Here is a 14,201-nt window from a genome sequence, read left to right as displayed (position 1 = left end):
CAAGGGCATAATTATTATTATTATTTTTTTTTACATTTCATAAATGAAGATATCAAAGGCTGGTATCAGATGTTCAGAAAGCTTCTATCAGCAGCAATTACACAGTAAAAAACGTTCAGCTTCTAATTTGAACATTGCTCACGACCGACCACAAGACGACGTACAATAATGGAGTCGGATGATTGGAGGGAATTAGTCTGGGGGGTGTGAAAAGGAAGTACGACAAAAGAGAGATTAAGAGAGCGAACGAGGAAGAGAGAGCGAGCAAAAGACTGCTAAAAGCAGCAGATTTCCAACACCTCTGACTCTGGCACTGGAAACACATGATGGCTCCTGTGTGCAGGAAACGCTGCTTGTGCAGAGAGCAGAATCTCATTATCACCTCTCACCCTGCACAGCGGAGAGACAGCCGGAGCAGACCGCCGCCTGTCTCTCTGCGGGTGGATTGACAGACACGAGGAGACTTGACGGGGGCAGATGTGGATGTGGAAGAGGGCGACAGGCTCGTGCTACATGCTGCTAAGCAAGCAGGTGGTGAGTCAGGATGGTAGACGCCAAGAAAAAACTTGAGTGGCTTTGTAGAACGCCTATATAACAAGATTACAAAGAAACTTTGGCTAGACTGTACGCGTGTTTGTGTTTATGTATGAGAGTGCACGAACCTGTGGCTGAAACACTGGCACCGGCGGCGTCTGGCCTTGTGGTTGGGCGTCCATCGTGACAGCAGCAGTCCCTTACACCCCTGCGAAACAAACAAACAAACAAACAAAATAAGATGCGTCCACCATTCCCGACACGGCCACAGGAACAAACCCTCCCTCCTTGGAATAATCTCCAGTGAAGGCGGACGTGTGAATCTGGTAATAGAATTAGGGTCCTGAGCAGCGCTCCTGACAATCACACGCTGCCGTGGAAACAGTCGGCCGGCGTCACCTCGCCCGAGGAACCCGATCCGCTGAGAACACGACACCCATTGTGTTAATGAGACCTGTCAAAGAGCCACGGCACCGGAGACCCATCAAATTGAATAGTAAAACTCAATTGTTAAAACTTGTTGCCCATTCGTCGAGCACCGAAGCAAATTGTTGCAAAAAAACATTTAACGTGTTTAACCAAATGCACAATTAGAGTCGAAGAAGAGAATAGGATTTTGATTCACAAGATTCAATTTCTGATTCAATTCAATTGTAGTTCAGGCACAGTACATGACAAATTCTCTTATCATATTTCTACTCCAATTCGTTTTTTGAAATATAAACATTTAAATGGTGGCTGTCTAACAAAATTCATTCAAACAAATTAAACATTGAAGAACAGTAGAAATTATAATAATAATAATTAAGTTACATGCTGCATATATTTAGCGAAATGCTCCTCTCTAGATTTCATTTTTCTATTCGACAAACGTTTATGGTCACCAAATGTGTTTTTTTCTGAGGTAAATGTGACATTACATGACATAGTGTTTACAAGTCGTTATATTAACGTTTGATTGAACGATGACATGAGACAGAATACAGATTTCAGTGAGTTATACTGTTTCTTTTAACATACTTAGGATGTTTATTAATGCTTATTTTGTACTGTAACTGGTAGTAAAGCGGAACATGTGCTCCGTGCTGCCACTTCACTTGAACTGAGGCACCACAGTGATCTGGCACTTGACATTAAACCGTGCCAAAACCTCATTATTGATTGAATACTGTGATAATTAAAAAATTATAATATCAAAAGCACGAAGCTTATTGTGCTTATTGCAAATGACCTGTTCATTAACTCAAAACAGGTTAGACTAATTTCAAAAAGGCTAGACAATTCTTAGGATCTAAGGATCAATATAATTTCATAAAAAGAGAATCTGTATTTTTTTTTTAACCAGCCAAAATGGATCAACTCATTAACCCAGTGCTTTTTGCCTTCACATCATACCTGGACTTAAAAGTATACTCAATTCGGATTTCGGAACAAAAATAATAATTAATCATGAAATAAAATGACTAAATACACTTAGAAAACTTGTTTTATTTTTTATTTTTACATTCAGAGTTCATACAGATACTGTAAAATAAAATGCCAGGACTTTCAGGGACTTTAAATCCCTACTTTTTTGATTTTTTAAGGACTTTAATCAAAGATCTCACTTATGGTTTGATGTTTTCCATTTTTTAACAATAAATAAATAAAAATCATAATTTTTTTTGCAAAACCGCTTCAAAATACTGATCTGAAACAAATGATGAATGGCATGCGGTTCAAAGTCCCGAAATGAATCACATGATTTGCACTCCTAGGTTCCGATCCAAAGCAAAAGATTCGCAAACCCGCTCCGAAGTTCCGATCGGAAAATTTATTCTCGAACCATAATTTCAGATCAGGACTCGGAGCGCAGATTGTGAATCATTCAATGTACGGAATGACTTAAGAACTCGCTCTGAAGTTCCTATCTAAATCAAATGATTCATGATACGCAAAGTTCAGATGTAAAAAAAAAATAATAATAATTTGCTCTATGCAAAGTTCAGGTCTAAGTCAAATTATTTGCGATATGCAAAGTTACGACCTACATCAAATGATTCACGATCTGCAAAGTTCTGATCTAAATCAAATGATTTACGATACGCGAAGTCCTGATCTAAATCAAATGATTGGCAATCCACAAAGTTCTGATCTAAAGCAAATGATTCGTGATATTCAAAGTTCCGATCTAAAGCAAATGATTCGCAATCCACAAAGTTCTGATCTAAAGCAAATGATTCGTGATATTCAAAGTTCCGATCTAAAGCAAATGATTCGCAATCCGCAAAGTTCCGTTCTAAATAAAATGATTTGTGATACGTGAAGTTCCGATCTAAATCAAACAATTCATGAACAAGCTCCTAAGTCCTGATCTAAATCAAATGATTCGCAATCCGTGGATTTCCGATCTAAATCAAACAATTCATGAACAAGCTCCTAAGTCCTGATCTAAATCAAATGATTCACAATCCGTGAAGTTCCGATCTAAATCAAACAATTCGTGAACAAGCTTTTAAGTTCTGATCTAAATCAAATGATTCGCAATCCGTGAAGTTCCGATCTAAGTCAAATGATTCAAGAACAAGCTTCTAAGTCCTGATCTAAATCAAATGATTCGCAATCCGTGGATTTCCGATCTAAATCAAACAATTCATGAACAAGCTCCTAAGTCCTGATCTAAATCAAATGATTCGCAATCCGTGAAGTTCCGATCTAAGTCAAATGATTCATGAACAAGCTTCTAAGTCCTGATCTAAATCAAATGATTCGCAATCCGTGAAGTTCCGATCTAAGTCAAATGATTCATGAACAAGCTTCTAAGTCCTCATCTAAATCAAATGTTTCACAATCTGCAAAGTTCCTATCTAAATCAAATGATTCGCAATACGCAAAAGTTCTGATCTAAATCAAACAATTCATGAACAAGCTCCTAAGTCCTGATCTAAATCAAATGATTCGCAATCCGTGAAGTTCCGATCTAAGTCAAATGATTCATGAACAAGCTTCTAAGTCCTCATCTAAATCAAATGTTTACAACCTGCAAAGTTCCTATCTAAATCAAATGATTCGCAATACGCAAAAGTTCTGATCTAAATCAAACAATTCATGAACAAGCTCCTAAGTCCTGATCTAAATCAAATGATTCGCAATCCGTGAAGTTCCGATCTAAGTCAAATGATTCATGAACAAGCTTCTAAGTCCTCATCTAAATCAAATGTTTACAACCTGCAAAGTTCCTATCTAAATCAAATGATTCGCAATACGCAAAAGTTCTGATCTAAATCAAATGATTCGTGAACAAGCTCCCAAGTCCTGATCTAAATCAAATGATTCGCAATCCACAAAGTTCCTATCTAAATCAAATGATTTGTGATACACAAAGTTCCGATCCAAGCATTTTTCCAGGTACCTCTTCAGGAATATTGCAATTTTCAAGGGTTGTCCAGGCCTAAAATTTCAAAGTCACTTCAAGCTCTTTAAACACAGAACCCTGTACAACCCTGTACAAAATCAAATATTGTAATATGTTAATATGTTAAAAACCCAAGCCTTTATTTTGCCTTAAAAATGAAAGAAGACCTTTAAGTTTCTGTGTGTAGTTGGCAACACTTTAACACGCTTCTCACAAAAAATCTGGTAAAAAGTCTGCAATTCTCAGTCTGCTAAAATGGAACGTGAACATTTCAATGCACATAAGTGAACAAGTGATCCAAACCGAGAGCACTTTTTTTTTTAGATTAAAGGAATAGTTCACTTTCAGAACAAAAAAATTACAGATAATGTACTCACCCCCTTGTCATCCAAGATGTTCATGTCTTTTTTTTCTTCAAATTATGTTTTTTGAGGAAAACATTTCAGGATTTCCCTCCATATAATGGACCTCTATGGTGCCCCTGAGTTTGAACTTCCAAAATGCAGCTTTAAAGGGCTCTAAATGATCACAGCCGAGGAAAGAAAGGGTCTTATCTAGCAAAACGATCCGTTATTTTCTAAAAAAAATAATAATAATAATAAAAAAAAAATACACTTTATATACTTTTCAACCTCAAATGCTCATCTTGTCTAGCTCTGTGTGTACTCTGTGTAGAGATTAAAAAGTATATAAATTGTAAATGTTTTTAGAAAATAACCAATCATTTCGCTAGACAAGACTCTATTTCCTCGGCTGGGATCATTTAGAGCCCTTTGAAGCTGCATTTAAACTGCATTTTGGAAGTTCAAACTAGGGGGCACCATAGAAGTCCATTATATGGAGAGAAATCATGAAATGTTTTACTCGAAAGAAAGAAAGACATGAACATCTTGGATGACAAGGGGGTGAGTACATTATCTGTAAATTTTTGTTCTGAAAGTGAACTACTCCTTTAACTGCAATACTAATCATCAGCATCTGCCAAATGCAACCGTTTCCACATAGTTAACGAAGATAGCTAATTAACAAGTGGTCTTTCCATCTAGCACTAGAAACAACATAAAACAACCTTGCCAAAGAAAAATGCATATTTTGTGTTCAAATACTTTTGCCAATATGTGACCCTGGACCACAAAACCAGTCATAAGGTTAAATTTTACAAAACTGAGATGTATGCATCATCTGAAAGTTCAATAAATAAGCTTTCTATTAGGACGATATTTGGCCGAGATACAACTTTTAAAGATCTGGAATCTGAGGGTGCAAAAAAATCAAAATACTGAGAAAATCACCTTTAAAGTTCTCCAAATTAAGTTCTTAACAATGCATATTACTAATCAAAAATTACATTTTGATATATTTATAGTAGGAATTTTGCAAAAAAATTTCATGGAACATGATCTTTACTCAATTTCCTAATGATTTTTGGCATAAAAGAAAAATCAATAATTTTGACCCATACCATGTATTTTTGGCTATTGCTACAAATATACCCCAGCGACTTAAGACTGGTTTTGTGGTCCAGGGTCACATATAAGCATTGCATAAAAAGCGTACTTTAAATTTAGAATAAATTCAAAGGGATAGATTAGCCAAAAATGAAAATTCTGTCATTATTTACTCCCCCCCTCTTGTCATCCCAAACCTGTAAGACCTTCGTTCATCTTCAGAACACGAATTAGGCCGTGTTCACACTTGGCGTCTTTTTTGACAAGAAAAAGTTGACTAGGGCGTTTTTTTTAGGAAAAAAAAAAAGCTGGCAGCGTTCTGTTAGAAAAAGCAGCCGAGTGTGTCTTTTTGTCGCTATAACAACAGCTGCAACAGTAGCGTAGTGCTGTGTGGTGAAGAAATGTCGAGAAAGAGCATCTTTGTGATGTATATTATGATGATAGAGTTGTTTACTCCTATCATACTACAACTTGTGCTCCGAAACTAGTACGATAAGTTTATCTACCGGCAACTTCTCCGTTTTTTCTTGTTGTTTTTGTTGTTATGGAAACGATAGGTCCCGCTACTCGCTTGTCATTGGTCAGCTGTCAAAAAAGCGCTTGACGTAGGGCGTTTTCTTCAAAAAAGTTCAACTTTTTTCAACTTAAAAAGACGCTCTGAGCTGCAAAAAAAGACGCCGGCGGTGGCGTTTAAAAAAAGCGCTAGGGCTTTTTTGAAAAGACGGTTTACTCCATAGGATTAGAATGTACAACAGAAGCTGGAAGTTTGAAAAAGAACGGCAAGTGTGAACACGGCCTTAAGATATTTTTGATGAAATCCGAAAGCTTTCTGACCCTACACAGACAGAAACACAACTGACACACTTAAGACTCAGAAAGTTAGTAAGGACATCGATAGAATAGTCCATGTGACGAGTAGTTCAAACCTAAATTTCTGCAAAGAAAACAAAAAAAACAACAACAGGAAAATCTGTTTTTAAAGAAAAAAAAAAATGTCGCTTAACCACAAATGTCAACCCAAAGATCCTTCATTACTTTTACACACAAGCACATGCACACAAAAGCCCTTCAATAACAGCCTCCCATAAAGCACCTAGTATCAGTTGAGTCTAACGCTCCTGGAAAGCCTACAGAGACATTAATGTGGGCACAATAAAGCGTACGCGTTCGTAAGAAACTGCGAAGATGTGTTGTCTTTGCAGAGCCGACGATGAGAAGGAATAAATTAGGCCTGAGCTTTCGTCGGTGACAGAGAGCAAATACAAAAGACGGCTGCGCACTTTCCTTTACATCAAGCCGGGAGATGGGCCTGTGCGTGCGGCAGCCATCAAAATTTTTAATGATTGCTCGGTTGTCACTTCACTGCGGCGCACAGCTCGGGTGAGCTCGCCGTGTCCTCACTGTACTGAAGGAATATGAGCGAGGGTTAAAAAAAAAAAAAAAAAAGAAACGCTCCTTTCATAGAAAGGCCATTTACATGTCGCTCACCGCGGTGAACGTCCGTCTCGGCGCGTTGTCAGGGCTGAGTGGATCGAGGAGCTCGAGCCAATTAAAATACCTCATGCCGGTGAACGGAGAAACGGAGCTGAAGCTGTCACCATGGCAAAATAAAAAATCAGCCCGGTTTGTTGAAGGTTAATAACACTAATTAAGCACCAACCCCACGTCTGAGATTTGAGTGGCAGTGTGCGCAGGACAGGGTTTGTTGCCACCGAAGATTTGTTTCTGTTTGCCATTTTTGCAGTTTAGCTAAATTTGTCTCCACATTAAGGATTGTGGAAACTGCTTGCGTGACGCATTTTCTCTGGGGAAGATCTAGCTGGTAAAGCTGCGCATTTAAACCGCCTTTTCTACAAGTGTGTAATTAGTATTGGAAGAGTAAGTTTTGAAATTAATGAAACACAGGCGAGCTCCCACAAAGCATACTTAGGAAAGCCGCTCTTTGTTCTCTCTTTATGAAACTTCAAAATGCGACTGAGGTGAATAATTCTGGATGCTAATTAGCAGTTTTAGACAGCACTGCTTTTGGCCACGTACAACGCTGTTGTCGTCTTCCTATTATTGTTAATGAAAAAAAAAAAAAACACTATTTTACGCAATTACATGAAGTAGAGTGGCAAATCAATTTTAAATCTCACTGTTGTGACTTGTACAAAGTGAATTTTAATGCTCTGATGGCAAAATCACTTTCAGAACTTAGAATAGAATTTAGCATTAATATATAGCGTTAATAATGCTTTAAATAATTTATTATTTGTTTTAAAACATTACAATTATCTCTCACTGTCTCTATATATGAAGCAATAAAATAATTGAAAAATAAAAATAAATGGCTATATTAGTCAAGTTAAAAAAATATTAATTTTAGAAATAAGCAATAATATATATATATGTGTGTGTGTGTGTGTGTGTGTGTGTGTGTGTGTGTGTGTGTATATATATATATATATATATAAAAAATACACACCATTTTTAATATTCATGTATTAATATTTTAAAATACATTAATATTTTTCAATATTAAGAAAATTAATAAAATATATTAAATATGTGGGTCTTATTTTTATTCTCTCTCTGCCAAAATTCAAGTGGCAATAGAATTTAGTTAACAGTAGAATTTATTAGTTTGGATATTATTAAATAAAGTTACATATTTTTTTCTTTTCTTTCTTTTTTTAAATATTATTTATTTTATTTATTTTTATTCTCTCTTTCTCTCTGCCAAAATTCACGTAACAGAATTTAGTTAACAGTACATAATTTGGGTATATAATATTACCTATAATAATAAAAACACACAAAAAAGTTACATATATGTAATAACAATTCATATATTTTAAAATATTATTAAAATGCATAAAATATTTTAAATATTTGTATATGTGTAATTAAGAAATTAATTAATTGTATTTAATTCTCTTTCTCTCTGCCAAAATAAATATATATAAATAAAAAATAACGTTTATATTAACAAATGTAAAACTATATAATTTAACAGTCTAATTTATTAATTTAGATAATGTAATAATAATAATTTTATTCATTTTTTTATTTTATTTTTCATTTTTGTTTGAATAATTATTATTAAGTTAATAGTTAAATATATAATTATTTTTTATTTAAATATTAACGAAATCAATAAAATATATTAAATATTTGTGCGTGTGTGTGTGTGTGTTATTCTCTCTGTGACAAAAATAACTTAAAAATACAATTTAGTTACCATTTTGATAGATATATATATATATATATATATATATAGAGAGAGAGAGAGAGAGAGAGAGAGAGAGAGATAACATTTTATTTGTTATTATTGTTGTTATATATATATATATATATATATATATATATATATATATATATATAATAACATTTACAATAAATAAAAAAAAGAATAAAATATATTTAATATTTGTGTGTGTATTTATTGGTTAATTGATTCTCTGCTAAAGGTCACTTAAAAGAACTTAGTTAACTGTAATAATAATAATAATAATAAATATGTAACCATTTTTAATTATTAATAGATATTAATAAAATCTATACACACACACACACACACACACACACACACAAAATACAATTTTTATATAACATAATAGGTCATTTAAAGCAAAGTTTCATGGCCAATAATTCACCCTGCACCAGCAGGTGTCTCAGAAAGTTAATTTTGACCCTTTGGTTCAGAGTCCGTCTGGCATTTGACAGCAGCAGCATGAGATGGGTTGCCCTGTTGGTTAGTTCTACTTCAGTTTCAAGCAGTTTAGATTGAGACTGGCAGCATGGCTTCTTTGATTGACCTATTCCGTGTCAAAATGACTTGAGGGCATCAGCGGTTTCCATCCAACACCCTCATTAACAGAATCAATTAAACATGCCACATGATATCAGCACACAAACACCCAAACAAGAATGATTACAGGAGCCACATCCTCTGGAGACGACTGTATACACACACGCAAAAACACAACGACAACACCCAACTGTCTAGAGAAACATTCATCTGCGCTTTTTCCACCGGCTATTTACGGCGTCTGCGAGTAACACGTGGTTTACAGCTGCGGCGCTTGTAAAATTAACATACTGAAAAGGGGCCGCGGCAACGACTAAGTAGCTATACATAGCTTAGCATGACAAAAGGGCCATTACGTGCCATGATGACAGTAGGCAACCTACTTGAAATAGAGGCTTGGGAGCTGACTAACAACTCAAGAGACCGTTTTGCTGCATAGTCGCAAAGAAAGATGTCAAATTTTGAGCAGTTTCATCATCTGCTATGTATTCAATGACATTAACCGTTTTTAATAAACTTTATTTTTAATATCTAACATAAAAAAGGTAAGAGCTGTGGCTTGGTGGTTAGAGGTTCTACACTTGGAGACATGGAATAGACATGGAATACTATTCCAACATTGGAATAGTCACAATCTTAGGGCCCTAAGATTTTTTCTAAGTAAACACGAACAGAATCGTGAAATTCAGTCAATAAAATTAAATTTACTGTATGACGCGTAATGATTCATGACGAATACATCAAAAGTAGGTCAGTACACTTACATCAAAATGTGATATAGACTAGTGTCTGTGAAGGTTAGCTGCAAAAGTACTATTCAAATATAAATCCTGCATGTTCTGTGTATGAATGAATGGTGCAGACACATGGTTTCATTTACTATACACATACTGAAGCATGTGACGATCGCAGTGTTTTCAGCCTCTCATGAGTACATTAACACAAACAATCTCTAGAACTGCCCTGAGACTCACTTCATACGCATTTTACCTTTTCTTTTGAGAAAATTATCATATCATACACAAAAACTTTAAGGTCTTCACAGCAAACCGTCAAAATAAAAGTTTGGTTTAACTTGAAGAAATTGTGACAGAAACTTATTACTTTTTGTAATGACAGTACTACTACTAATAATTAGATGATTATTAAAGCATTTTTTTATTCTAAAGAAAATATTTAGCTGAAAATATATTTACCCAGAATTTATTTACCAGAAAAATGTAAATACACAACAGTATTTCTGAAAAATAAATAAAATAAATATATTATTTTAATAAAATCAATTCATTTGAGATGTTTTCAATTAATTAAAAATTTAATTAAACAATTAAAATTGCATCTAGAAAATGTATGGAAAACACGATTTATTAAAAATAAAACTGAATTTGCGATTCAATGCATTTCATCGGGCTTAAAAATTTAACTTTCCGTTCAACTTTTAATATATTGCTGTAAAATTGTGTTCGTTTCATGATTTCAATTATTTGGACATAATGTTTGATTAATAAAAAGTAATTTAATCATTAAAACAGAGGCGGGAAAAAAAACAGAATTCAGAAAATTTTAAACCAAGAAAAAAAGCTTTAAAAAAATAAATAATTTTGGTTAAACTTTTAATAAATTGCTGTTATATTGTGTAACTTTCATGGTTTTAATTCATTATAAATGCCTTGATTAATAAAATATAAACTATTAAAACGGTCTAGGAAATTTATAATAATTTAAAGCAAAATCTAGAAAACTTTAAACTGAAAAAAAAAAAAAAAAATCCTTAATTTAATTTTTGTTAAACTTTTAATAAATTGCTGTTAAATTGCATAAGTGTCATGATTTCAATTAATTAGACATTTTTTATTAATAAAATATAATTTAACCATTAAAACCGAGTCTAGTAAAATCAAATTAAAACAGGGAAAAAACAGAATCCAGAAAAATTAAAACAGAAATTTTTATTTTTGTTAAACTTTTAATAAATTGCCATTATATTGTGTAAGTTTCTTGATTTCAATTAATCAGAAATACTTTTTGATAATAAAATTTAAATTTAACCAATAAAACAGTCAGAAAAAAAAAAAAATACGCAAAAAAACAAAAAAGGAATCCAGAAAAATGTAAACTGAAAAAAACGTCTTAATTTACATTTTTGTTAAACTTTTAATAAACTGCTGTTAAATTGTGCACGTGTCATGACTTAAATTAATTAGAAATGCTTTTTGAATAATAAAATGTAATTTAACCATTAAAACCGAGTCAGAAAAATTTTAACGAAAAAAATAAGCCATCATTTATTTTTGGATAAACTTAATAAATTGACATTATATTGTGTAAGTTTCACGATTTCAATTAACCAGAAATGCTTTTTGATTAATAACATTTAATTTAACCATTAAAACAGTCTAGAAAAATTCAAATAGGAAAAAAAAAAAGAAAAACTGAATCCAGACAAATTCTAACGAAAAATGCAACCTCAAAAAAAATTTGTAAAACTTTTAATAAGTCTCATGAGTTAAATTAATTAGACAGATTTTTTGGATTACTACAATGTAATTTAACTAATAAAACCGAGCCTAGAAACATTAAAACATAAAAAAGGAATCCAGAAAAAAATAAATGGAAAAAAAATCAGGTTAAAAAAAGAATAAAATAGAAATTAATGAGGAATGTCACAGAATTTGCTACAATTTAAAACAATATCAAAAGGACACTCTACATAAACTTCATCTACAGAGCTGTGAGATTTACATCTTTTTCGATAATACATTTGAATAATATTATAACAAAAAAAACTTTAAAGGGTCCCTATTATTGTTAAAACTTTATTAAATTATGAATTTAGTTTATTAGATATGCTTTAATGATTATTCAACTGCAATTATATCATTAAAATGGAATCCAGAACAAACATAATTTGGGAAAAAATAACTGGATTTCATAGGGCCCAAACAAAGTTTTACATTTGTAAAACTTTGATAAATTGCTGTTAAATTGCATGCATTTCTTGATTTTTCAAAAATAATGACACACTTTCATTACATAAATTTAATTAAACTATTCTAATAGAATTTATTAAATATGAAAAAAATAAAAATGACTTCATAAGGCCCTACAATCCTATTCCTTCCATCATTTTCTATATTGTTCACTGAAAATAATTCAGCATAAAAGCTTTAAAATAAAACATGAGGCACCTTGCTGGCATTGCAATAGATATCCACCTTTTTCTTCAATGCAGAAGCTTATGGGTGAGACTTCCAGTTCATTAGCCACTATATGGAAATAACGAGAAGAATAACAACATGCAGTAAACGGCAAAACTGTTTGCACTACAAACCAGTGCGTTCATATTTAAGATACTACATTAAAATAATATGGTAAGACACACCAATTTGCAATATCAAGCTGCAAAACAAGCTGTTTTGTACAGCTAAAAATAGCTGGATGCAGATGAAACTGAAAGCCAGACCCATAAAAATTACAAAGGTGGATAAAGGCCAGAAATGATCAACCGTTTCTTCAAATTTTGCATATTTCCATTACTAATCTTCACATTATGAGATTTCCCTCATTAAATATGTGGCTTAATATTGACTAACTCATTATATTCCTATCCTTGAAGTGCTAGATGTCTTCATTGTGTGTGGGTGTCCATCACGAATCAATGCAACCTTTAGTTGTGTGGAAATTTGCAGTAATTGGCATTTTCACAAGGCATCAACTCTTGGAAGCTGCAGTGATTTCATATCAAACTTCCAATAAGTATGCATGGACTCCAGACTTTTGCATTCTTAAAAGCAGGACAGTTAATCAAAGAATAGATTCACCCTGTGCCCCCGTGTCCAGAATGAGAAAAGCAGGCATAACCGAACCGATCGACAGCCTAGAAAGCACAACAGGGCAACTTAAGTGGGCATGTGATGGCAGGATGCCCTATATGTCTTTTATTCCTGGATTCTTGGCTACTTCGCTCTTCATGTATGCAAAAAGAAAGACGTAACAAGAAAGGGAGGAGGGTCTTTTGTGGATAAAGGAGTCTCAATGTTAACTGGCTCCGGACTCAAATTAGCCTTTGCTCACAGGTGTTCACGTGGACCAGATCATACGCAGAGCGATCCAAGAGCGCATGAAGGAAACAGTAGCAGAGCGTGGTATGAACGGCACATGAAAGGCCGCTTTGAGCCTGTGAATACAGTAAAAGCCGTGGTCATGATTATAAGAAACCTTTTTTTCATGACAGTGAAGCTAAAACCATCTGATCATTAATGATGGAATAGTCTGAAATTAAAAAGGACCGACATTTGCACATTTATTTTAATCGGCGCCGAAAAGAAACATGAGCCTAGAAGTGCAAGTTGCCATGAAGGAGCCCGAGACATGTTTGAAGATTCAGGATACAGTCCTATAGATTCTACAGCTATTTAATGATGCCGTTTATGAATTTTAACTTGTCCAATAGCTAGTTTGATCTATTATTTGAATAACTGGACAATTCAGATATGCAACACCGTGTAACACAAGCTAGTAAGTATACGAGTCAATATTCTGCATTATAATATTAAAAATATTAAATATACATTAAAAAGTGCACTCAACTTAAGTCAAACTTGAGTTCAGCAGCTGCCTTAAAATTAAGTTAAATCAACTCATTTTTATTGTAATAAGTTTAAATGACTTGTAGTTTTAAGCTGATTTAACTTAAAATTTTAAGGCAGCTGCTGAACTTAAGTTTTTAAGTTGAATCTGGTGAAAACTTTTTACAGTGTGATTATTATTATTATTAACAACAGGATCTGCATTTTAATGACTTAAAATAAAAGATTTTTAAAAATATGATAAAAACCACTCCTATCCTGGTTTAATTTAAAAAAAGAAGAACTGAAGTCAACAAATTTGCAACAGCTGAATGTAGGGATGGGTACCGGAAACTGGTATTTTTTGGACCAGTATGTAAATGGTTCAGTACCAGACTACCGATAAGCTTTTGGACAAACGATACTGTTATTTTGTTGGATAATGTGTTTATAAATGTTCTCAT

General features: G+C 33.3%; 1 protein-coding gene across 1 annotated transcript in view; it reads right to left on the bottom strand.

The window, feature by feature from the left end:
• Positions 1–14,201, bottom strand: part of nek7 (NIMA-related kinase 7) — a 102,600-nt gene that overhangs the window by 68,249 nt on the left and 20,150 nt on the right. Inside the window, exon 2 of the mRNA XM_073844147.1 lies at positions 663–742. Coding sequence (XP_073700248.1) covers positions 663–716 — 54 coding nt within the window. The 5' untranslated portion in view covers positions 717–742. The remainder of the gene's footprint in view (positions 1–662; positions 743–14,201) is intronic.

This window comes from Garra rufa, chromosome 7 (assembly GCF_049309525.1).
Source record: "Garra rufa chromosome 7, GarRuf1.0, whole genome shotgun sequence".
NCBI classification, from domain to species: domain Eukaryota; kingdom Metazoa; phylum Chordata; class Actinopteri; order Cypriniformes; family Cyprinidae; genus Garra; species Garra rufa.
This window is presented reverse-complemented; position numbering and strand designations above follow the sequence as displayed.